Source organism: Sylvia atricapilla, chromosome Z (assembly GCF_009819655.1).
Source record: "Sylvia atricapilla isolate bSylAtr1 chromosome Z, bSylAtr1.pri, whole genome shotgun sequence".
Lineage (NCBI taxonomy): Eukaryota > Metazoa > Chordata > Aves > Passeriformes > Sylviidae > Sylvia > Sylvia atricapilla.
In genome coordinates, this window is record NC_089174.1 from 73,007,770 (window position 1) to 73,034,348 (window position 26,579).

General features: G+C 35.8%; 1 protein-coding gene across 2 annotated transcripts in view; it reads right to left on the bottom strand.

Annotated features, from left to right (window-relative positions):
- Positions 1 to 879: 879 nt before the first annotated feature.
- Positions 880 to 26,579, bottom strand: part of FGF10 (fibroblast growth factor 10) — a 59,206-nt gene continuing 33,506 nt past the window's right edge. For both annotated transcript variants that reach the window (XM_066339905.1, XM_066339904.1), the window contains exons 3-4: positions 6,836 to 6,939; positions 880 to 3,117 (exon numbers count right to left, since the gene is read on the bottom strand). In XM_066339905.1, the coding sequence (XP_066196002.1) occupies positions 2,920 to 3,117; positions 6,836 to 6,939 (302 nt within the window). In that variant the 3' untranslated portion in view covers positions 880 to 2,919. The remainder of the gene's footprint in view (positions 3,118 to 6,835; positions 6,940 to 26,579) is intronic.

Consider the following 26,579-nt stretch of genomic DNA (forward strand, 5'->3'; position numbering starts at 1 on the left):
ATAAAACAAACAAAGACAATACTTTTAGTCTCTAATCCCCACATTTTATTATTTTTATTTAAATATAACATACTATACATTGTTGCTCAGTGATTTTGGTATCCCTTTTATTTTCTAAACCCCTCCCCCTGTTTTCCTTTTACTCAGGAGACTCTGATGCTCAGGGTGACAGAAAACAGCTTATGGTTGAGGATCTGGGATACTCTAATATCTGCAGTTTGCTCCCACTATAGTGGGTGTTACAGTATACCAAACACATAGGAATCACTGATTCCTTCAAGGGTTTTTTATTTTGGTAAATTTTCAGAAACCACTCTTCATGTCACAAATGGCTCCTGGCTCACTTTGGGAAAGTGATATTTCCTGATCTTGTTGTTTGAGCAGCATGGTGCTTTGAGTACTATGATAATATTTACGCATAATCTTCCCCTGACCAAGTCATCTCTGTAATTCTGTAAGAAGAGAATTTCATTTGTACCCTAAATGTTCTTTAAGTCGTCATTCAATACTGCATTCATCCATACTCATACTGAAGGTTCAGTATGGGTGGTCCATTATGTCTTGTCAGTTCTAATTACTGATTACAAATTTAAACAACAGAAACTTTTCTTGTTGTAGTAAAGTCTTGCCATGAGCTGCAATTACATTTAAAATCTGAAATTTTTATTTATTTTCTAGAAAAATGTCATTTGTGAAGAAGAAAACTGGAGATAAAGTACCATGAAATACAACATCAGCTACCAGCTAAAAATATGTTGTCTCTCAATGTTTTATCTCAATGTTGTCCTTAGATATAAAGCAGGTAACTTTATTTAAGGACAGGAAATATAATCTGACCATTTTGTATTTTATGGGAAAGCTTTTCTTTGCCTTTAAAAAAAAAACAACAGCTAATATTTAAATAACAGATTAAGATTGAAGTGCTGGTTAAACATTGACTTAAATAAGTTATAGAAGATTCCAACAACACCAGCCTTTATAGAGGTTAAACATTCTCAAAACGACACATTAAGCAAGGCTCTCCTTTGTACCAAAATACAGTCTCCAAACAATAAAAATAAACCCAACTTTTTCACAACGAGAAATATTGAAGATAAACTGCAGCATCAATATAATCTTATAGTTATCAGTTAAAGTATTTAGAACAAAATAATATTATACTACTTTTGTTTCTTACTAAAGACACTGCAAAGGCTTATTTATTTATTTAGTGGAATACAATGTGAAGACAGTGGTACAAATTGTTTGATGTACTGTTCTCTATTTATCTGCTCTAACAAAATGAATCTCAATATGGTTACACTGGTGAGCTATCCAGAGCTCTCTAAAATTACTGAGTAAAGCAAAATATAAAACAAAACTTATGTACCTTTAATTAAACAGACTTCATATTAATGCTTAACTTTATTATACTGAAGTTGCTCAAGTTAAGCCACGGGATGAATAACACTTCATAAAAATGTGCTGGATATTATGTATTTTTAGCCTTCAGTTACTGTGATGGTTATGAAAGGCATACTAAAGCTGGAAACCATCATAGCTTTTTGGTTGGCTCTCATATATAATATACACATGAGTAATAATCTCTGAAAAATGCATGAACATGATTTTGGATCTCCTGTCTTGCAACCCTCAGTTAGATATCACACCCACTATATGCCTGTGATTCTTCAAGTCGGTACCAAAGGCAAATGTGTTGAATGAGAGTATCAATTGAATAAGGTGTGCAGGTCTGTGTTGCCTTCTTGCTTACCTTTCAGCAGCCAAACATTACACTTAGGAATTACACATTACTGTTTTATTTTAACACTTGCAGTCTCAGTGATTTTAACAGGGCTGATCACATCAGCGTTCCAGCCCAGTGTGTGCTGCAGAATATCACACTGATAGCAGCATGTTAGATTGTAGCTCCAATCTGAAATCAAAGTCAGATGAATATAGACACATGCATTGACACCCAAGTACAGATGTGGCCCCTTCTCTCAATTTCAAAATACCAAAAAGACCCTTTGAACAAAATATTTCTTGAAGGTTTTTCTTGAGTGCTGATAAGTACAGAAATTTCTCCAATATAATGACACCCAATACCATAAATCCAAGCACTGCTTGTTCGGTCTTTTGCTTAAGTGCAAGACAGTTTAGGAAAAATGGAGTATACACTCTAGATTCTGCCCTTAAAGCCTTGTCTAATATCTATTCTGTGAGTACTTCTGAGGTTCTGACATTTTGATCTATCAACCTCTCTGTGAAGTACTAAAAAAAGGGAAAATAAGAAAGAAGCAAATGAGGAAACATTTCAAATAAAAAAGATATTTAACATCCTATTAAATAAATAACTTAGAGAGAAATAAAAAGAAATGAACTTAGGACATACAAGCAAACCATACTATTCATTTTGTTAGAACAGTTATACACTACTTTGCTTGTCCTATCCATTCATCCACAAGGCTTCTCCAGAAATGTCATTATTTGTGCATATGACCCAAGTGCTTCCAGTAAATGCTTGTGTGTCTAACTCTTCATTGAATCATTAGGCTTGAATGAGCAATTAAGAACTTTGATATGAATTAGTATTCCATAAATAGCATTCCCCATGAAGATCACACAACAGATTGTCTTATGTCCATCAAGGTCTGTTGCAGTGATTAAAAAAAAAAAAAAAAAAAAACGAGTTCACACTGGCAATAAATTCCATCCCCTTTGATCCAGCTTCATTTTGATTATAAGATATGACAACGAACTAAATAAAGGTATTTCATGTGCCAGCAATAAGTACAAAACCTTCAAAGGCTTCCCCTGCTCTCATTTCAAACATGCAGATGTCTGTGCTACTTCTCCACATCTACCTTTAAGAGAATTACCAAATATTCTTGACATAACAGCCTTTGGTTCAACTGTGTCAAAAATTAGTTGGTTCATCTATGACATAACTACCATAGGAAGAAAGTGAGCTGAAGTGTTTTTCCTTCTTGTTTTCTGTCCTCTCTTCGTGGTTCCCCTCCCATTCAGAGCCACAAACATTTGCCTTCCATTGTGCTTCCAATTTAAGGACGCATATGTGTTATATCCATTTTCTTCTATTCTTTCCTTCAATTTGCAATCGCTATTAAACTCCTTCTGTTAAAGGAAGAAAAAACCCCACAAATTCAGAACAAACACATAATATTTCAGCATACTGAAGGCAAATACTTTTTAAAAGTGTTTCAAAAGATTGTAGTCTTTTGTATGTGACACTCTTTTAGAATTCTAGAGTGTATTTACATAAAAGTTTCACTGTGTCCACAGCACACAAAGCAGCATTGGTTAGACTGCAAAAAGTAAAATTAACAGAAGATATACTTGATTATTCAAAGCATAGATATAGCAGTTAATGATATAATTCATTAAGAACTGAAGATCACTTCTATGTGTTGGAATATGGCAAGAATATTAAATCAAATTCTCAGTCATAAACTCAAAAGTATGAGGCAGCAATCTTGGAATCATTATTCACATTTCAGTTCTAACAAATATAATTCTTGAATTATTGATACCATACCACTGATACCATTAAACAAATATTGATGATATAGAACTATTTCTAATTATAAGTAAGAGTCTTTAGACCACATTGGTAATGAAAAAGGGATTTTTTCAGACAGGTGCAAAACACTGTTATGCTGCTATCACAATTGATGTGAAGGCTATTCACTTGGCTGACCTGAGAAAAGGCTTAGCCTGAAAAGGAATCATGTATCATGGGATATCCCATATCTTATTAACTAAACAAGGTTGGAAATAATTGTATGTATGGGACCAGGGATTGAGGTTTACTATTTTAAAGAAGAACCAGTCATCAGGCTGTTAGAAGAAATGAAAAATACAAGCCTGTGGAAGCATGTAGGGGAGACTACTTTTTTCCTTTATTGTTAAATTTATTGTTACATTTATTGTTAAATGTAATTTTACATAGATACACTTTTTTATACTGAAGCCAAGCGTAGTTCTTTTCATAAACAAGTTATTCCTATGCATAAACCCATTCAATTTTAACAAAAGACTTCTATTGCATTTACAAGGCTTTTAAAAGTGAGGTGTTTGAGACATAATTAAATAAAAAAGAAAAATCAGCATTTTGTTGTTTATGCATTTAAGAAAATAAAGTGTCATTTCACAGCTCAGGGAGCAATAGGTCAGAATCTCAGACTGTGATATACTAACTACCTGCACTATTTTTAATGTGGCCATGAACAGGACAAAGTAAGTCTGAATAATAAATCAAGTTTCATGTTAATGAAATCAAATTAAAATATATTTTCCATACCTATTAATTTAAATCAGGACTTTTAAACTAGTTAATGTTAAGTAGTTTGATACAGTGAAAATTTTGTGTGTATAGTTTATATTTCCTTAGTTGCTTCTACAACCATGGAAGACCTGCTTGACTGCACACAAGCAGGAATTGCACACATTCAAATTCAATTTGGCTCCCAAAATGCTATTTAATTTTGGGATTGGTAGTTATGATCAGTGGGGAAGACACTCGCAAGGCAAGAGTCTTTAAAAGACCACTATTGATATTGCCTACATTCACAAAGCTACCATACAGATAACTTACCAATTATTTTCTGTAACGTCACCTCTGGTGTCAAGGTATTAAAAAGGCAAGTGTTTATCAATCACAGTCATAAACCACAGTAACTTCTCCTATCTGCCAATTTGTTTAAAAAGCTTAAAAAGAGCTCATTTTGTTAAAGAAACCTAATAGTGAGTCTTTCTCCGCTCATTTTAACTGAAATGGAAAAATATTTTATTAATGCAGAAGGAGCTTTGCTTGCTTTCCTAGATGCAGAACTGTGCTCAAATCCACCTTTTACTTCTATTCTCAGATAACTAAGAAAAGACAATGTTGTGATGTGTTTAAGAAGTTTTATTGGCAGGGGTCTGAGTGCTACACAGGATTGCTTTGCGCATTTCAAACAAATCTCAGCATAAGCTTGCACCAATGTCTATTGTGCACGTGCTCAAGGGTGTTTTTACAATTTTTATTGGTTCTGGTATTAATATCCATCTGCAAGCTGCCACACTGTAGTAATATGACCCTAACTGCAAGTCCTGGTTTTATGGGAAAAATAATAACAGAAGCATTCTTGAAATTGCTAAAGTATTATTGAATAGGTTTTGATAAATCATTATGCTGTGATTTTATGATGTGAATATTGAAAAATTATCTCAGCTGGAATTAAAAAAAAGGCTTCCCACATTCGTATCTTCCTGTCAACATTATTTCTAATACACCATAAATTACTGAATCTTATGGCAACAGTTTCCATCTATGGTACATGAAAGTTGCTTCAATGTCTTTTGTACATATACAGGGTTGGGATAGACTCTAAATAGAATCTCACCACACCAGGCAAGGCTAACAACTGGAGTAAGAAAGCCTGTCTTGGGCTTTGGGATGGACCAACACAAATGACTGAACTGCACAACTGAGATGTGTCAAGGTGGTGATTTATCACCTATGTGTAAAAGCATACCCGTGATCAACGACTGTACTGAGTACATCAGTACCCAGTTTTCTCTCTCAATAAGAAGTGATCATCCTGTATTTCTGGCCAGTATAAATCAGAAGTTAAATCTATACTTACAGGAATATAAGAAAACTTATTTGCTCCAGTCTTCCCTTAATATGATTCTTTGACACTCAAAGAGTTTAGAAAATCAGAAGTATGTTGTTGAACCAGGAGTGACTAGCCACAGGACAGGCCACAGATGAGAGAGGACAGTTTATATAGTTTGTATGAACTAAACACACCCTGTAGAAATGTTTCCTTTAAAAAGAGGGTCAAATCACTAGAGGTCCCTTGAGTCTCACTTGAGATTATCATTACTTCATTGAGATACATTGCTCAATGGTAAACTCAGTCCCTATATGTGACCTCCTTTCTGTAAAGCATATGGATGATCTGAACATTAAGCAACCTGCAGATTGGCTCATAACCTTTCCAGGAACTGGAACAACATTGCCAAATTGCAAACCAAACCAGATGCAATACCACAACAATCTGGTGTTTTTGTAATCATTGGGATGTGGGAGGATATATTTGAGTTTAGTTGTTAGATTTATAGATCATATTGCCTTCTATTAAAATATTTGGATAGTTTCTAAGTTTTCTTGGGTTGATTTGTTTTTGTTTAGTTGATACTTTTGGCTTTTGGTGTTTGGATTTTTTCCCCATGAAAGTATCAGTAACTCCAAATTTACACATATACAAATTAAGTATATATGGACAACTTTTAAGTGTTACCTGAATTCTGCTCAGATAAACCTTATCTGCTGATATTTAAGTTCATGCCTATCTGTACCATCCATAATCTTAATCATCAATCAATACTGTCAATTTAAAGCCTGCTACTCTAGGAATCTTCTTCAAAGTTTTAATTTAATGATTTGGTGTGTTTACTCCATCCGCTCAAGTTTCCACGATTCCAGGCACACTTTATCCCTCTCTCTCCCACCCTCCAATTGCTACAAAGTGTGATTGCACTGTAAAAAAACAGGGAAAGCAAGCCTTAACATTTATGTTTTGTGAGACCCTCTCTCCTGAGCACTCCTTAATGAGCACTGTGGCTGAGGCAGTAAGAATGATAAATCCCAGCAGCTACGTTGGTATGACATGAACTTAGCAAACAGAAAGCTTGTGGAGAGGGGCGATCCTGGTTTGTCAGAGGATGAAATTTTGATGAGCAGCTCTAATTAGTAGCAATACACAGACAAGCAGTGTTTTCAATAGGCAAGGAAGGGAACTGTGCTGACTCCTGAAATCCATTTGGAATGGAAAAAGGTACTTACAGAGCCGTAGACTTTTCCTTTTTTGTTCATGGCTAAATAGTAGTTGCTCTTAATAGACTTAACTGCCACAACTCCGATTTCTACAGATGTTATCTCCAATATGCCTAAAAAATAAAAATTGAGCTATTTAATCACTTTGTTACAGGATTTTCCCACTATAGAAAAGACAATAAACCTGAAAAACACTAAACACTGTAATGTTTAGGACCAACTGACCAAAAAATTCAGCAGAAATATTTTTGAACCACTGCAAGAATATACACATTTTTCCAATTATCATGTTTCCTAACCCTGCATTTTAAACCCCATAGATACTGAATCAATTGCATTTCTCTTAGTATAGATTCTACTAAAATTTGTCAGAAGAGACATTGAAACCACAGCATCAAATGACATATATAGCGTATGTCAATAGAATATTGGATTTTCCCCAGTCTTTAAAACCCTTGTAGAACATTTAGATAAATTAAATCTCTTGGTTGCACTGAGCTAGTAAATTTACTTCTGGCAAGTGTGTTGCCAATGTGGGAAATAGTAAGACCAACACTAATGGCCACACTATCTTTGTCTTGCAGATATCCAGAAACATTTTGCTCCATTTGTAATACATATTAATCCCTCCACTACACCTTTAAAACAGACACTTTCTGGGACCCTGGATAGTTCAAGGGACTTGTAATAGGAGATACATCTTTCCATCTCTGTTTTCTGCACAGGAACATACATGGGAGTAGGAGACCTCATGCCTGGCTCCAACATTTCTCCTGTTCTCCTGACATTTGTGTTGCAATAGTTGGATCAATAGCCTGGCTCACTCAGTGTGCTACACCAAGGGCATACCAATAGAGAAATTACAGAAGGGGCAAAACTCAAGACTGTCTTCCTTAATTAGGTCGTGATATCTTTATATATACCAGGACCATGCCCTTGAAAAAGAGAGATCAGTGAGTCCATATTTGCAGGGCTCTAGTCTGTATTTTTCTTAAAATGTTGCTCATTTTCCCAGCAAAGAAAAGACAAAGTTGCTTTCTTGGTCTTCTGAGAGAGCATTGTTACATAGGACTGAGCAGCACTCTCATGGGACATCTGCTAAAAGTAATTGTGCTCACAATCAGAGTAAAGTGGACTACCTTGTGGATGGCAAACTATTAGAGGGAAAGAATGTGATGCAAACATTGCTACAACACCGTGAGTGACACTTTTATTTTTTGCATTTTCCAAGCCAAAAAGTGATGAGAAGAATTCAGTTAATTCTTTCTACAGAACTGTATTCTGAACTGGGTCTCGGTCCATTTCTAATACCAGTAACAAGACAAAAAAACAAACCAAACCAAAACACAAACAAAGAAGCAAGAAAAATACTGGCATGACATCTGCTGTTAAAAATTTTTATGTTGAAAGGGATTAATCTGATTTAGATTTTGCCATACTATCCTCATAACAATAGCATCCTATTAGGCTATTTCAACTAATCATTTCACTAAGAGCTGAAGGAGACCAGTGCTTAAATAAGAAACTTGTACGGAATTAGCCCATTTTAAATGATGGACATCACCGCTTTTCTGTAAAACACTTAAATAAAAGCAACACAAGTATTCCTATAATTAATGAAAATATAGTCTAGTTTTTCTGGTAAAATTTGTTTGCAATTTCACACTCCATTATATTCCTGGTGGAGCAGCTGTAAGGAGGTCATGAGGAGAAATGTTACTACATTTATATTATAGCCAGAACAACTAGCTTGATTACAGCTGCTTAAGCTATTTAGTTGTAGCCTAATATAGCAGAATTTTTTCAAGTTATTATCAGATTGATAGTATCATAACTAACACAGCTTTTTTCTCACTGAGTGTGTTCTGTGTACTTGAAAGTTGAAAACTGTATCAACTGACAATTTTGCATATAGTATCCTCTATCGCATTTCTTTTGGGAGAAGTGGATTTCTTAATGGATGTTTTTCTTTCAAATGAATTTATTCTTGATCTGTTAACCCTGGGGAATAGGGACCTAATTGGATACTGTGACACTTTGCTACTATCTGTAGTCCCCCAAGAACTACCTGCTGGTTACATGCGCAGTTGAAAATCTAGATTTTGTCTAGATTGTAAATTATTCACTCCTATGTAAAGATTTTCCCAGGAGAAGCATCTCTAATTTGATAGAAATCTTTTGAAGGACATAGGAATCCTTCATTGATTTCAGTGATGTAGACAAATTTCAAAGGTCAGCAGGAGAGAATCTACTCATCTGACATGAATCTGCAAGAAGGAATAAGAATTTTCTAGAACTTTGAAATTAATTTGAATAAAAATAGGTAAAAATCCATTTGATGTAAGGGTAAAAATATGCACTTGATTATTCTTGAAGCATTATTAAAGTCAGCAGGAATATATGAAAAAAGGAAATTGAGACATACAGTTTGAAGCTTAAAACGACAGTGTTTTTCCCCTTTTTTTGTTCTAGTCCCACCAATGTTAACTTTTCATTGGAGCTCTTTTATCTTTTTTCTATGACTAAAACAAAGGAGGCATTTCAACAGTCTTCTTTGCATGCTTCTTTTATCTGATTTTATGCCATTGCTTGGGCTTAGGTATTTCTATTCCTTAAGACTTAGCTCCAAGAAGAAGTGTAAGGAAAATAATTTCCATGATTAATTATTCTTGATAATAAGAAGTACAAAAATAATAATATGATTGGGGTAAAAGTCTTAGGAGTTATTTATTTTGGTTTCATGCTTCTTAGGAACTTCGAAATGAAAATAAATTAATTTAAAAAATCAAAATGCTCTGGCCTCTATTATGGTTTTAAACCAGATAGCACACTATTATTTTACAGCTATGACTCTGTAAAACCCAACAATTACAATTAATCCCCATTGACCACATCCATTGTAAAAGCATAGCTTTCAATGCCCAAACCATTTCCAATTCATTATAATTAGAAAGATTTCAAATATCAACTTGACATGTGCCTTGTAGCTATGCACGTGCCCTCTTTAGAGGTCTCAGAGGCTTCAAATTTATTCCAAATAGAACCCAAATGTATTTACCTCAAATAAACTGTATTTTTATAGTTTATAAAAGTGATCATTATACATATTACAAGGCAACAGAAACCTGACTGTTTGTCTTCTTGCTTTGCACAGAGGGTCTATAAAAACTACAAGTGAAAAGTGCACTTCCTTGATTAGGTATGTTAATTAAAAATGTTTTATGTTTTATAAAAATGCTGATAAAACAAAGCAAGAAATCTACAAAATATCCTAGAAACTCAATGAAATTTTTTCAAACAATTCTTAGCAAAGACAATTTGACAATATAAGATCTGTTGTCAAGGCAGATGTACAGTGGGTGCAGACACAGTCTGCAACAAGGAACACCTGATTCTGGGACCAAGTTCAACTTCTTTGCAGTGTGAAGCAGTGGTAATTTTTCTGTAGTTGTATCATTTGTGTATAGAGTTCTTATAAACACATTTAAAACATCTCCAAAACTAACAGAGATTATCTCATGTATGTAGCAATCTACAAACAATACCTCCCTCCTTTGAGTTTTCTTCTATTTGCAAAAATATTGTAGATGAAGAGTGAGTTGACTGAGAGCTTGTGAAACCTTTCAGTTTCCCAAATGGTGGCAAGAAGCTGCTGGGCCCATCAAGAAGTTGCAGGTCTTGGTAGGTAATTGGAGAAGACTGGGCTTGGTGTGACTGCAGGTGAGACTAAACTGACTTCTCAGAACTTTGGCTTTTGTGTTCTACAGAGAATTTCTCTGAAGAAGTGCCTTTGAATGCCATTGGCTTGAGTGAAAACAGGCTGATATTCAGGCATAAGGTTGAAGACATGGTAGTTCAAAAGGCTGTTCTTAGTAGGTGACTTGAAAAGAAGTGTTTTGGAACAAATAGATTTGTTGGATGTAGTCATGGAAGTGTGAAATGCCAAGGTATACGTTAGACAGGTATACTGCCTCTGTTTCCACTCTGTTTCACCAATTACACCTGTGTAAAGCAGGATGAAAATATCCCCAAATGACAAGATTTACTGATATTCCTATATTTACCTGTATTTAGTGATAACAGAAGAAGGAACATGAGGGATTAATAGATTAAATAAAACAAACATAGGAAACTGAAGATGGCAAGCAAGTCTTGCCTTTGAAAGCTTTTTCAATTAGCCAAATGGGTTCCACTCAAAGGCAACCTTACAGACCTTGCACTTGACTTTGGAAGGGAACTTAAGATACAAATCGCACAACCCACAGTGCCACAGTTATGGGCAGAAATCTCAAATAATAACTAACCTGAACCATAACCTAAACGCTGAACTTAAAAACAAAGGTTTATTTGAAGTTAAACCAGTTCCGTGGCTTTTATTAACACTTGATATTTTTTGAGTCTGCCATCATCCCTACTCTAAATCAGAAGTTAATGTACTGAAAGACAACTAAGCAATCTGCTAATGTGTCAGATCAACTACAGCCAAAATATTAATGTTCCATGAACTTTTCTGTCCACTGCCCACATCTAACACATGATCTAATATAAGCCTGAGATATGTGTCCAAATTTCTGGAAGATCCTGGTGACAAAACCTCTAAGCCTTCCTATATCAGGATAGTATCAGCATAAGACATGAGAGTATATATCTCCACAGTATATAAAAAAGTCACACAAAAGACTAGTTATTAGAGCCTATTCTCAGATCCACACAGTCTGTCCCAACTTCCTTTTTATCTTCTATTGCATTTATGGCTTTAATTTCAGAGGAGACCATGATGACTCAATCAACCGTTGTCTGTAGACCAAGCAAATCAAAGGGTGGCACCTGGGATGAGAGAACCTCTTGGTAATGATCAATAGTGACAGCTGTTGCTTAGCAAAGGAGGAGTTTAGGTTTAGCTACAAAACTGGCAGGAATCAATTTAGCTAGTATACATCCTGTCTTGTAACAGAAACAATTAATTCAGGATCACAGTTAACATACTGTTTTCCCTCTGGTCAGTGAAGACAGGCAACTTCAAAGGACAGTTCTAAACACCACCACTCCCTCTATTAAGTCCCAAAGCTAGATGGGCTAAACTAAAGCAAAGGAAATACTGGAAGTGACTTTGAGGACACATCTATGTTGTCAGTTATGATGAGCTCAGATGTTCCCTCAAGGACACAATGTCTGTCACTTTCATCACCAACACAAAAGCCTGTAATCAGATTTAGCCAAAGTGCTAGGGAATATAAACATGTTTGCTTCCTTCAGATGGATTTAATTCACACTGTTGAGATGGGACGGCTACACATGGAGCCAACTGTACCTGGTTCTGTTAATCAGAGCTCAGATTTCTTGAACTCTGTGTTCTGAGCCAAGATGGGAAGACATATAAACAGCTGCATGAATGTTGATAGAAAATGTTGATGCCTGAGCATCTCAGCCTGCTTGACCCCAACACTGCAAGATTTGGTAACTTTTAGATTAGACACAGACAGGGTAGGGATACATTATCTGATCTGGTTTTGGGACAGAGAAGCTATAAGTGGCGACTCATACTAACCAAGGAAGAGTAGTGATTCATATGCCAAGAGAAAAAACAGAAAACAAACCACCATCACCACAGTATAGTATGTATGCTTAGATGCAGGGTTGTAGTTATCTGATTAGATCTCTTGACAAAGATGGCTTAAGGAGTTTCAGCCCTCCCTTCCAAGAGCTTCTTTTTCCTGCCTCTGTGCTTAAGTTCACCAACTCTTGAAATGTAACTGTTTGTGGAGCAGTACTATAAACAAAATCGTTGGAATGATCTGGCTTGGAAAAAACTCTCAATAGAAAACAAATCAACCTAAAACCCTAAGGACTAAACAATCCAAGTTTTTGCAGTCAGTTTTAGTACTATATATTTCCTAGACCTTCTAGTGCTCTTTTTTTGGTCTCTTTCCAGTTGGCTAATTCTTTTGAACTGAGGTGCCCAAGACTGGACCAGTGTTCTAACTGAGGCCTGATGGGTACTGACTTGAGCAGAATGACTACTTCATGTGTTTATAAGGGAACTTGGATCCTAATCCAAATCCTAATCGAAACTTGGCAGTCCATGTATGTTTCCATTTTGTAGACAGGACCAGGCACTCGGGATTTCTGCCAAATCTTAAATTTCCATGTCTTCACAGAAACATGCAGGAGAATGGAAAGCTTATTAGTGAGTAGTACAGCTCAGTACATTTTCTGAGAGCTGTGTGGATCTGCCTATTTCAACATGGGTGAAATCCTGTTATCCTTCACATTCACGATTACTATATTCACCTCCTGTACTTTACTACTTGTATAAGATTCAAAGTGAATAACTTTAGCTGGAAGAAACTGGATAGAGGTAAGGCTATTCCATTTAATGCCCATCCTAGCATACTAGGGAGGGATAATACTAGGGAGGGATAACAGACACAAATGACTGATAGAAGTATCTGTACATCACCTGCAATCTGTCCTTTTCCTCCTTGGGAAGGGAGGAGCTTATAGTTGGGTGGAGTGTATTGGCAAAAGAACTAATGGGTGGAAATTAGCTAGCAGATGCTATACCTGTATTTTCAAATGGGGTGCAAATGACAATTAAATGGAGCCAACCAGAATTTAGACACTGACAAGTACAAGCAGATGGAAGTGAGCCAGGGTGCTAAAGCAGTCAGAATATGTACAAACAGATGAAAAAAAACCTCTTACAAGGCATTGCAACATTGTGGGACAGGAAAACCCAGTGTGCTGCAGATGTCCTCTGCAATTTGACTACCAACAATCTTTATCCAAATGGCAAGTTTGTTGTCTGCTGCTGAGACTGTCTGACACATACTGTGGCTGTTGTTGTAGCTAAGGCTGCTAGAACAACAGCTAAGTCAGACAACAGTTCTCTTTCATCAGTATTGCTTCCTTTTGGACCTAATTTGCTCTTGTGATGGATCTTGACTCCCTTTTGTGCAAGAAAACAGGACTGGAAAAATACAGTCTGTTATTTCCTCATCTCAAACACTTATCTTATTGTGGCAGGTAGGAGACAGAAGCGTAACTACCTGCATAGCTATCACAAAACTTGGCAGTATGCACTGCACTGCCTGTGGCAGGTGGGATCTTCTCTTGAATTTTTATGGGTGGAATGACTTAGTAATGGGGTAAAATAGAAAAAAAAATCACAGAATTCTACAGGCTTCTCTTTAAAATACTATGACTAAGAACAGTTTCTAGCAGCATTCTTACAGTGCTATATTTCTCTGGGAAAAAGAAAGGATGCTTTAGCATTTTCCCTGTAAGTCAGAAAGTTGCCAAACACACTAATCCACAACATCAACTAGTTGTTCATTCTAATGGTTTATGTCTGTCTTTGCCTCACATGGGAAAAAGGAATCCATGGTATTTTAAAATATGGGATCCACATGTTTATAGTGAAAGATTACCCCTGGACAGTTATAATGATCATTCTTTTTCACAGAATTATATTTGGTGGTAGTTACTCATCAACACTTTCAGCAGTTTTCTTCTGCAATGCCACAAATATTCCTAATGTTACTTGATTATAATAACCACTTTTGCAGGAAGGATTTATAAGAACTCTGGGAATAGAATGGACATCTGAGAACTGTAGATTAAGGCAGCTGTATGGTATGGATAATCAGTATTAAGGAAATAAATTCAAACAGTATTCCACTGTGTCTAAAAAATTCCTTAAAATTCACATCTGTATTTTGTCCCTTCTGGCTTTTTTTCTCCAGAATTTTCTTTTTCTTAGCCAGCTTGGATATGGTCAAATAAAAGGCAGGCCTCTGACCTCAGTATTTATATTTATATAGTTTGGGACTATGTTGCATATGATTTGATGGGTGATTTTGAATGGCTCATAAGCTGGTTGGTACTTTGCAAACAAATTACTGTCTAAACCTTTTCAGACAATATATTTATTGAAAGATGCAATTGTTATAAAATTATTGTTCAACAGTAAAGTTGGAGTAAAGAAAGAGAAATTAATTGCATGTTGTTACTGAATGAGAAGATATTAAGGCCACCAGTTTAGCAGCTGAAAAGAACCTGATGACCTCTGATCATCAGTTTACTGTTTCATCCACTAATTGTTTTGCTTTCTCTGACATAAATAATTTTGTGTACTTAATTAATCCTAAATGACAACCAATCAAAAAGGCAACATTCAATAATTGCATTAGTCTTGTTACAATGCTATGTGACACACTTCTCAATATTTAATGCTAGATTTATACTCTGCCTTACCTATTCTCTACATTTCCTTCTCCATCAAAGGTATGCAGCAAAAGCACATACCAAGATCTGTACTCTAGCACATATATGTAAACTATGGCCTGCACCAGTGCAAGCACCTGATATATGTCTTTCACAGTATTTTTATCTTTAATACTTGACTGTCTCTAACCTGGTTAGACCTGGTATCTCCAGAGTGCTAGTACAAACAGTTCTCTTTAAACTTTGATGAGCACTGATAAGTGCTGTCTTCTTAAGCATTCATTCAACACCTCATAAAAAAGCAGGATTACAAAATCGTCAATCTTGCACAGAAACTTAAAAGGCTGATCAGAAGAGCACAATCACTTCACACCCTTCTGCTTTCATTATCTTCAATCTCCTTCTATATTGTTTTCATCTTCCCTGGTGACATCATCAGATAGCAGCTAACACGCATGTTTGCACACAGGATTATGTGACCTAATTGCATGTGCTTGCAACCCATGTCTTGTTCTTTCATAAAAACTATGGTTCCCCAGGCTGGATTGCTGAAATTTTTTGGGGTTCCTTTTCCTGGAACTGTGTACGTGTGAGCACAAATGCTCACAAAACTATGCTTAGGACACTTAAAAGACAATCCACAAGATTTGATACATTATTTCCAGTTTTTCTGCTCAACATTCTGTAGTTTAACAGCACAAATCATGCTTAGCCAACCAACCTCAATCAACCACACAGCTGACAGTGACTCTGAATTCTGCTGTCATGCCAGCAGAATCCATGCCAGGAAACATGTAGAGGGCAGGCAAAGAATGTCTCATCCTCTCTACATATTTCTGTGTCAGGTTCAGAGATACCTTTGCTTACACCACTGTCTAACACTGCAAAGAGAACCTGTCCCTAGGCCATTTGATGAAAACTGTCTGACAATCCTGTTCACACCTTCTAGGGTGCTGGTCTGGTGTGTCCCTGAGAGGGCTTGGTTCAATTTTCCTCAGAATATTACCTCTAGAGAGTTTACCTGAATGTCAGACACGCCTGTGGATTTTCTGTTCTGACATATTGTGAAGACTCTGTGGCAGCCCACGAGTCTGCTCTTTGTGTAGTCTGATGGCAAGGTCATGTAGGTGCTGCTTTGCAAGGCCTGGCATCAAACTTATAAACCAAAGGAATTAAGACTGGCTTGGTGTTGCTTATATGGTATTTGCAGTGAATTATGTTGAAAATTTTATAGAAGTTGATCCCAGCAGAAAATCAATCATGCCAAATAAAACGAAGTGTGAACTGGCACATGCAGTGTAAAACAGGAGTTCTGCCTCCAGCAGCAATCTTGGGAAATATGTCATTTGACAGTGTAGACCTGAAGACAGCTTTGAAGATGAGCAGCTGAAGAACAGAGCTGCCATATGATGGGATTTTGCATGTGAATGCTAACACACCTGAGAATGTCAGATCAGTTTGTACTTTGCTCTTTGTATGGCCTGTGCACAGACATTAAATGTAAATCTACGATTGCTTGCGCATGACCAACTCAATAATTGTATTCCAGGTTCCATCAATTTTTCTATTTTTCTACATGTTGTGAAGCTGGTGTATTGAAGCTAATAAATAAACAAGTTATGGGTTAAAAATAGGGAAAAAATTAATAATTTTTCTTGGGAAAGTAATCAACAAAATCCTGGTATTTTCTGTCCTCAGTGTATTCATTAATGATTTACAGTAATGCCATGAAAACCCCTGCTGATTATACTAAATTATTCAGGGTACTAAATCTGAAGGAATTGGGAATAACTACAAAGCTGATAAGGCAATGGAATATCAGAAAAAATTCAGTGAAGGTGAATGTTGTAATAAGGGATGCACATGGGAAAAATAGCATTAGATTTACTAACACGGATAATTACAGAATAGCTTATGGCCCAGCTGCTAGTTCTTGGTTTTACAATAGGTACTAAAACATTAGGAATTTACAGAGAAAAGTAGGAAATGAAAAATACATCTACAAAGTTCTAATCCATTCAAAACTGCATTTTTAATGCAAATGCTACCCTTGTCTCTTGTCTCATAAAATATAGACCAGAACTGGAAAAACTACAGGAAAGAGCAACATACATGGTTCAAAATAACGATTAATATTTGAGAAATAACTAAATCACCAGGCTTTACAGGGTGGCTTCAGTATTGAAAATCTATAAAACTGTAGGTAACTTTGACAAAATGCAAAAGGAGCTACTATGCACTGAATCTGTCTGGCCAGAAAACAACGTTTAAAACAAAATATGTGATTTTTTTCACCCTTGTTAGATTAGAGCAGCCATTGTTAGGATGTCAGTTTACTGAACTGAGAAGCAATCAGAGCAATTAATTCCAAAAATCTGTTACTAAGCCATGTAAATCAATACCATCATTAGTCTCTGAGTTTCATAGTGATGAACACTAGGGAAGTACAGCAGGCAGTTAGCACTGTATGCTTGTTCTTCCCCTCTTGGGGCTTCTCCTACTGCTCCTGTCAGAGACAGGAAACCAGATGGACCTTTTGTCTGAATCAGTGGAGTCACCCTTTAATTCTTACATATACATTCCCCCATATAGAGAAATGAAAAAAAAGCAGAGAAGCAGCCAGCAAAGACCTGTCAAGAGCATATCCCATTAAATCTAATCTGATTTTATGACAGCGTAACAGGTCATGTTATGAAAAGGGCTATGAAGTTAGGCTTTTCACATAACCACGTTGCATTACCATAAATATCTTAGTTTAATATAAATTTATTTTAAGGAGGATGAAAAACAGGCTAGGAAACTGTACTTAGACAATTGTTGCCAAAGATTCACTGCAAAAATGGAATAAAGGGCTGAGGAAACAAATACAGGATGAAGAACTACAAGACAACTATATTGCAGAAAAGTTTCTGAGTGGCTGCTGGTGTACAATGTCGCCTTGAGGAAGTAACATGAAAAGAAAATAGCTTCCTAACATACCTAAATATGTTGAAAATGCAAAAGAAAATCTTTCTATATAATCCAGCATTTGGAAGGATTCATCTGAGTTCTGTGCTCATTTCAATGTATGTCTAAGGAGGGCAACCAGCATAGTAATAGGCATAGAAAAACAAGATTTGTAATTGATAGTTAAATAAAGTTATCTTGCTTATCTTAGGAAGAGGAGAGTTGAGATAAAAAAATGTAACAGTAAGTTTCAAATGCTTAAAATTCCTGTGAAGAGGATGGAATATTCCATGCAAAAGAGAACAGAAATAATGGGCTCAACTACACAGAAGGGTAAGGATGTTAAGATGGAGGATATTAATAATAATAAGATTTTAATACGGATGATAAAAACTCTCTTTATTCATTAAAGATGCTTTGGAGTGTGTGCAGACTTTAAGAGAGATGATAAAAGTGTCCAACTGAGTTGATGATAGATATGTTGTGGGACAAGGGGATGTACCACATGATCTCTCATGAGATCTCTCGAGAATGCTTCCAAGCCCATAAAACTGAGTTTTCCCACACAGGAAGTCAATCAATTATTTCTGAATATGCTGGACTTACTATACTTTAGAGCAATATTTTTTACAGTATTTGCACTTCTATGTACTTACAGCGCGCATGCTGTGCTGCTGATTTTAGCTATGAAGGAGCCAGTCAAAACTACTGTATGGTATTTCTGATTAGTACACTGGAATTCCAGAAGTGCAAAGAAACGTTAAAAGGCCCAGGCAGCAGCAGAAGGCAGTTCAAATAGTAGTGCTAGGTAACAGCAGGAGTGTGATCATTGTCTTTATAGATAGCACATACATCGTATACTTCTAAATTGTGAAACTTATGTCCCTTATCTCCATGTTCTTCATATGCGTATTTTGTGCTTATGACCTCATCGAATGCAACATTAAACATATTTCCTTTTTGCTTTATTATAAACCACTCAAACACTGCAGTCAGTGCTGTTTATGAGTCATTAATTTCTTTTAAATAAGGAATAATTGACAACTGTACTAGTCCTGTTAGACTGAAATGTGAAGGCACTTCTACTTTGAAACAAAATAAAATGTGTTTGAATCCTGGTAAATCCTACAGAACCTGTGATTCAGTACATAAAAACTGGACTCCCAACTGCAGTTCTGACAAGAATTACTAATTTGTGGGTCTCCTTTTACAAATCAGCAAGTAAGTATCCTACAAGGCAAAGCATGAAGATATCAGGTATGAAAATTTGATTCTCAACGGCCATGTTTTTCTGCCCACCTCTATTGAACTATTTTTTTCCTAGTTATTACTTTCCAGTGCCTCTTTTTATCCTCAAGCCCACGCTTTAATCTCCTCCCCTTTCCCTGTAAACACTAACAAAAGAACTTGATAGAAAAGAAGTGAAACATATGACTAAGGATCACAGTGGCTTCCTTTAATCTCTCAGTCTATTTATTTACTTTACATATTTTGCAAAATTTTGTGCCAAGACCATGCTCTGGGAGCTCCTTGCTGATTTTCAACAAACACAAAAAAACCCCAGTTAAAACACTGCTGAATCTATTCTCCTGCATCTGCTCAATCATAATTCACTTCCATGCAACTACAGAGCAATTGAACTACCTGCCCCACTCAGTCCCACCAGTTACATTCTCAGCTGCCTATAAGACATAAAAACCTTCAGAGGAAGCAGAAGATAAAAATCTGGATGAAAAGAAAGAAGAAATTTTCATATCAGGGTAAAAATTATTTTCCAAATATCTTCTTTTTTATAACAATAGAGTAACATAATTTGAAACTATTTGTGGTGATTTTTAATTTCCAGGTCTCATATGTTTCACTTACATTGTGAGCAACAGCAAATGCTCTCTAAAATCTTTAACAGGACAGAGATGATGTTGGCAAACCACTTTTCAGCTCTCTGGTATCAAAACAGAACCATTCTGGTACAAAAGGATCTAGCACATCACCTTAAGTATCTCAAGGCTTCCAGTGCCAAAATATCAGCTGATGAGATCCAGTGTCCACTGACCTCAGAAATCCCTTGTAATTGAGCTGATGACTTTAAATCTCAATCTCTGATGTCAAAAGCAACAATTCCAGTGCTAATGGGGCACATGAAATGGAGAAGTGTGGCCACATTGCCAAAGAAAGGCAAGCTACACACTGTCAAGATGGTGAATTTCTAAAGGATGATGTAAATTATGCCAGATTTACCCTTCCTCCTTAAATTCCATTTCAACAGGGCACGTCAGACCAATGGGTAAGCGAGCAGGCTGTCACTACTCTCAGCTATTTCATCAATGTTTGCTCAAAAACATTTTAGGTCCAATGCTCAGAAATAGAAAGATTTTAATGGGAAGTACGCTCTGTTTTAGAGAGGCTTCAGAGAGGCTTATCTGTTCTTAAAGGTGTAACACAAAACCAGAAATTAGTACTATCACAAATTATACTGCAATACAACTTGCAGCTGGTACTTCAACAATTTCTAATTTCTCTGCTACTTCTAATGATACATACATAGCTTGGAAAACTCTACAAAATACATTCTTGCAAATCTGTAGCATGTAGTGGATTAAAACCCACCATTTTTCCTAGGACAGAACTAAAAAATTGTAACTTCTTGAATTTCTTGCTTAGTTTCTCATTGGAGCTACATTTTCATTTACATGAAAACTCTGAGTTATTCATTTAAAAAAGTGTATGAAAAGGCCATTGCTTCTGTAAGTGTTAACAGACATGTCCTTGAATGCCATTCTGCTTATTTTTTACATATTAGCATACATATTACCACACGTGTGGCAAGTGTGTGACCCTCATTGCAGGATTATTAGTAATCAGAGCCAGGAAGATCAGTTTGGGAAGCCAGAAAACAGTTATTTCAGAGGGCTGACTGATTTGCTGCAGTGACCTTGCAGAATAATAGCAAAACTTGGAAGAAGACTCTGAGATCTGAAATCTATGTCAGTGTTTTATCTGGTGACACTACAATAATTAAATAACCAAATTTTCCTAATTATCTCAAATTATTTGAATCAGTGTCTAAACTCTGCTTAACAGTGTTAAGCTTAACAATTCCAGTGTTCTTGGACATAATAGAGATTTCTAGACGCCTTTTCAAATCAGACAATACTGAAGGTTGAAAAAGCCTTTGAAGACCTACTGGTCAACACCCCAGGGACCAAATTCAAAATTTTCGTATGTTGTTCTATTTCTTGTTTTTATTATCTATTTTATATCTGATGTGGCTGTCTTGAAAAAGAGTTAAGTGACTTCTGTGACTAGGGATCATTGGAATCTATCTCTATCAACTACACCTTTCTAAACTGGATCTGTCACATGCAAACTGAAAACTTGGTGGAATGCACTGTGTTGAAACTGGCATCAAATTTAGAATCTGGTCCTGATTCCACTGTAAATGAATTAGAAGCACTAAGCTCAGAGAAGATCACTGACTTTTGACAAGAAGGTGGCTAATGGGGCACTGTAAAACATATGCAGAAGACAGTGACAGCTGATTCTGATTTCTCTTCCAACATGTGGATTATGTTACACTCACCCAAGCGCTAAGCTTTCATCTCAAACAGTTGTGAAGGTGAAGGTTTCTTGGGGTCTCATTCTCTAATTACGCCTGACTTAGAATTCACTTAACTTAGTCTAACACAGATAGGAAGTCAAGTTCTGTTAGCTGTTCCACCTTTCACCTTACCACACATCTGGGAAATATTCAGATCAAGATCATAACCTTGCATTTTGGCATTAACTACCTTAAAAAACATTAAGATATCACCAACAATTTGCCTTTGACTGGGAAAATTAGAAGCATATTTGAGATGTAAACACTGTTGTGGCACTAATATTGCTGGTAATGATTAAAGGCTGCTACTTTAACTATAATGGAATAAACCAAAACTGACAGTCTTAGTCCATGCCCATTTTCAATTTAAACAAGATAAGGAATTCCCAGTGGTATATCATATTCTGAACGAGAAGGAAAGCTGGGAATATTTACAGATGAGTATTTTCAATGAGGTCTACAAATAGAAAGCAGTATGTGTGAAGTACTGTAACAAATTTGTGGTTACAAAGCAGAAGTGAGGATAGTACCCAGCTCTTTCTGCTGTAAGAGACCTCTCTACCACTTGAACTTATAATTGTAAACAGGACCTATGCATATCCTAAAAACTGTTGCAGTAGAGGGCAACCTTCATTTGACAAGTTTGTTCATATTAATTAGTCAATTAATTAGAATATCCTGACCATAACTATCACTTTATTACAAAAAAAGATACCAGCAATCAGAAGTTAATAATACAGGAAGTCAAGGGGAAGCATGCCTGGGGGCATCCTTCCACATGCAGGAATGGGGAGTCTCAAACTTCCTTTCCTGTACAGTTTCCAATTCAAACTACAGAACTGAAGTCTAGAGCTGGGCCTATGTTAGGCAGGATCTGCTCTAACAATCATGGTAGTTAACTCTGCTCACTTCTGGGATTATTTCTGTGCTGAGGTTTCTGCTAATAAAAAAGAAAAAAAAAAAGAAAAAAAAAAAGTATGGCTGCCTAAGTAAAATACTTAAGAGGCTCAGCAGAGATCAAATTGTAGAAGATGAAGTCAGATGAACTCATAACGACTTAAGTGAAAAATCTGGATTGGGAACCATCTAGCAAACAAAAAATGAAGCTTTTCTAAATATTGATGTCTAATTCAAGATTAATGTTTAACTGGCTGTATGATTAGCCATATATCACAGATGCTAAAAGTGGAAGTTACTAATCTCTGTTATAGTGTTAAATGCAATAGGCTGCAATACATGAACTATCAGACTAAATGCTATTGATCTTTCCATACAACAAAGAGCCTTAAGATTTGGTTTATACTCGCAATTTTTAAAGCCGTTATTGGGGTTTTTCCCTTTTTTTCCAACATCACATGTTTAAGCTATTATTCTAGTAAAAACATCAGAATTTCATACTGAAACAAAAACTGTTTTTTACTCTATCAAATTTTCACTTTAGTAAGTGGGAAAACAGCGATTGTGTGAAATCATAAAGCTGTATGTGTTGTTAAAGATTGTGAAATGAGATACATTAACAAAAGCATCTGTCTTGCATGTTTGGCTTCTTAAGCCTTTGATGTGCTTCAAATATCAGTAGAGCCTTTTCCTCATCTTCCCCATTGCAGTTCAAGTTCAAAGAAAGCATATAATAAAAAAGCTGAATTGTAACAAAAGCTTTCTAGCAGCTTTGAACTGCCACATATAACTGCCACAGTTCAGCAATTATAAGAAATGCCATAATATATGAGATAAATTTATTAAACAATTGTTGTATTAATTGGTGTTAGTTTATTTTCCACACTGTGGTGGAAAGAAACTATAGATGCTTGGGGGCTCCAGGAATATACAAGCTGTACACTGTCTATAGGATTCACTGTGAAAAATCCAGTTCTAGAAAAGATTGTAATATAAACTTTAGGCAGAAGAAAGGAGAAAACCTTAAGTACGAAAAAATTTTGCTCAAGACAAAAATATCTATTTTATCTCCAACCAAATTTGAATATTATTGCCTCTCATGAAAGTGATACACATAGCACATACATGAGGGAACTACTAAATATAGGTAGCACTCTAGAAACAGTAGAATTATATATACAGATTTGAGGCAGGAGTTTGCCTTAAGAGAGAAATTAAAATACCACAGTCTAAACTGAATACAGATCTGCTGAAACCCTCAGAAATCATTAGGGTTTGTGACTAGAGAAACTTGGGTAACATCACTTGCCAGAACAATTAGAACTACAAAGATTTTGCAACAGTTGAGGCAGTAAAGAGAATATTTTAAAAAGACCAAAAAACCCAGGCTTTGTCTGCTTGTTAAGACATCTTACTACCTGAGAGTGTAAACCTACCTGTGTGATAAACTCCCATGGCAGGCTAAGAGCCTGAACTACCTAATTTAAATAGTTCAACTTGAATGTAATGCATTTAGGGGCATCTGTATCTGTATCTGATAAATACCCCTTTCCCCAAACAAGCAAATAATGTGTTTAATTTTATATATATGATAAATATATACATGCTTATTTACATATGTTAAATATATTTATTACATAAATTAACATCTATTTTGTATATATGTTGGACATTTTTTTCAGAGGAACTGTTTCCTATTTTGCACTTGTACTGTTCAGCATAAAGGAATTAGCACCATGGGGCATTGGAAATAGATGATCTTTAAGGTCCCTTCCAACCCTGACCATTCGATTATTTCTAAGTGTTCACTATGCCACTGCGGTAGCCCTGCAGAGGGCTTCAGCCCAGTGGCTCGATTGCTTTTAATTCTCAGGCTAGCTTGTTTAAAGCTAACTTAAAAAGATTTGTAACACTAGTGAAAAAATGGTCTCCTCTTTAGACCAAGGCCCAACCTTTCTGTCTGAGTAAATCTGATTATCTGTGCTTCTGGGCCATTGGTCCAGTTCAGCAATGATGCTTCCACTTCTATTCCTGTGCAACCATGTCTTAAATGGTAGCATTTGTAGACTGGCAACTGGCTGCAAAGGCTAAGCTGTCACAAAAAGTTTTACATTACTCATTACTTAAAAGATGCCAGAAAACTAAATTAAGTTAAGCAATAATACTGAACTGACAGAGGTAACAGCTTCAGCTATATACCTGCAAGTGTCTACATTCACTGTTCACAGCATTAAACTGCATGCAGGAAAAGGGATTTTTTTTCATATGTGTATTTTTGCATATGTATTAAACATACTAAACATTGTACATAGATGTAATTAATTATGTTGCTGATGTTAAAATATAAATCCAACAATATGAATGCTAGCTATTGAAGTACTGTTCATGAAGACATATGTACACACATATATTTACACACACATATTGAATATTTCACATTTTATTTAAATATACTCTATAACTCTGAAGTACATTTACCTGGATGCAAAAATCCCTGTTATACTTCTCATCAGGATTGAACCCATATAAAATGAACTATCCAGCAATTAACATTTTTGATACAAAAAATTATGTAGAAAAAGAATAGTTAAGGGATTCTACATGCAGGCAGAATGATAGTGACATACTGTAAATATTTCATGTAATCCAAGGGCACAGGGTGAATTTGTTTCCCTTAAAATTTGATATATTTCAGCACAGGCATGAGACATCATTTATCTTCCCTTCTCATATTTCTATCCACAAGACAGATGTCAATGTCATCTAATGGATAGATCTTGTCTAAGGTATTTCCAATTTGGAAGCAGGCCAAACAAAAGCAATAACAGCTAGAATGAGAGAATGATATCTTTCAGAAAGTATTCCAAGCTTTTCACTAATTATGGGCATCTTTTCAGCTGAGTTGTGTTTAGCTAACTTTTACCAAGCATCTATGAAGACCATGACTTTGTTTTGGTGACATCAGATAGCACGTATGATTACATAGATATATCCCTAAAATAATAATATCCACTACTGATAATCTAATTTATGAATATTAAGCTCATTAATATAGTTTTTTGCACTTTTCTCCATACTACAGAAATTTTCTCCCACATGTCCCAATGCATGATTTTTCTGTGTATTGTAAATAAGTAGAAACATCATTAAACGACTTAAAAGTGAATACACAATGAAAACTGAAAATGCTGGACTGTATTCTAGTGTGCACTACACTATAGGGCTGAAGTGTATTCACACAGGATGCTCACAGACTAACTGCGATTAAATCACAAAAGCATCATAAAAATATGTCAAGAGACATTTCGTTAACAAAGAGATCACAAAAAAACCTTGAGCTGGCTTTGCTGAAAGGGAATTGTTAAATGTAATAATGAAGTGCAGTATCTGACAACAGGTGCACAAAATGGCTGGATTTATTGATTTTCTTCCTGTGAGACATAAACACAACTGACAAATACAATGGTGACAGAAGTTTCAGTAGAGATGTGTAGGCTATAGTCAAATCTCTTTGCTCTCTGACCTCACCACATAAGGTATTTTCACTTGCCTGGAAGTCTTGTTAACCCCGGAAAAAATCTACTTGAAAAAAGCCTGAAGGCCTTGAAAACATAATGAATAATTAATAGTTCAGTGAATATTGCAGAATTTTTACATAATATACTACATAAAACCACAGTTCATCACACAATTTCCAAGGCAACATTATTTTGCCTTCTTTATTGCAGGCATATTTTCTTTGTGCCACTAGAGTGAGCATATAAGATAAATGCACAATGATTTTTAAGCTTGGCCTAAATCTAAACAGGTCATTCATTGATAAATCTGCTACACAAAAATCACTGTGGTGTCCATTTCCACATTGCATCTCTCCATCTCTTTAGAATATCATGCTCCTGGCTATCTACAGATTGAGCATTTGGCTCTTAAATCCATCAAGAGATGCTATGATTGTAGGGTGTACAAGTCTGAGTGCTACACTGGCCTTTGTGTTAAAAACTTACTGGTTTTGGCTAACACAGAGTTAAATTTCTTCACAGTAGCTTGCATGGTGCTGTATTCTGGGTAAGCAGTGAAAGCAGTGCT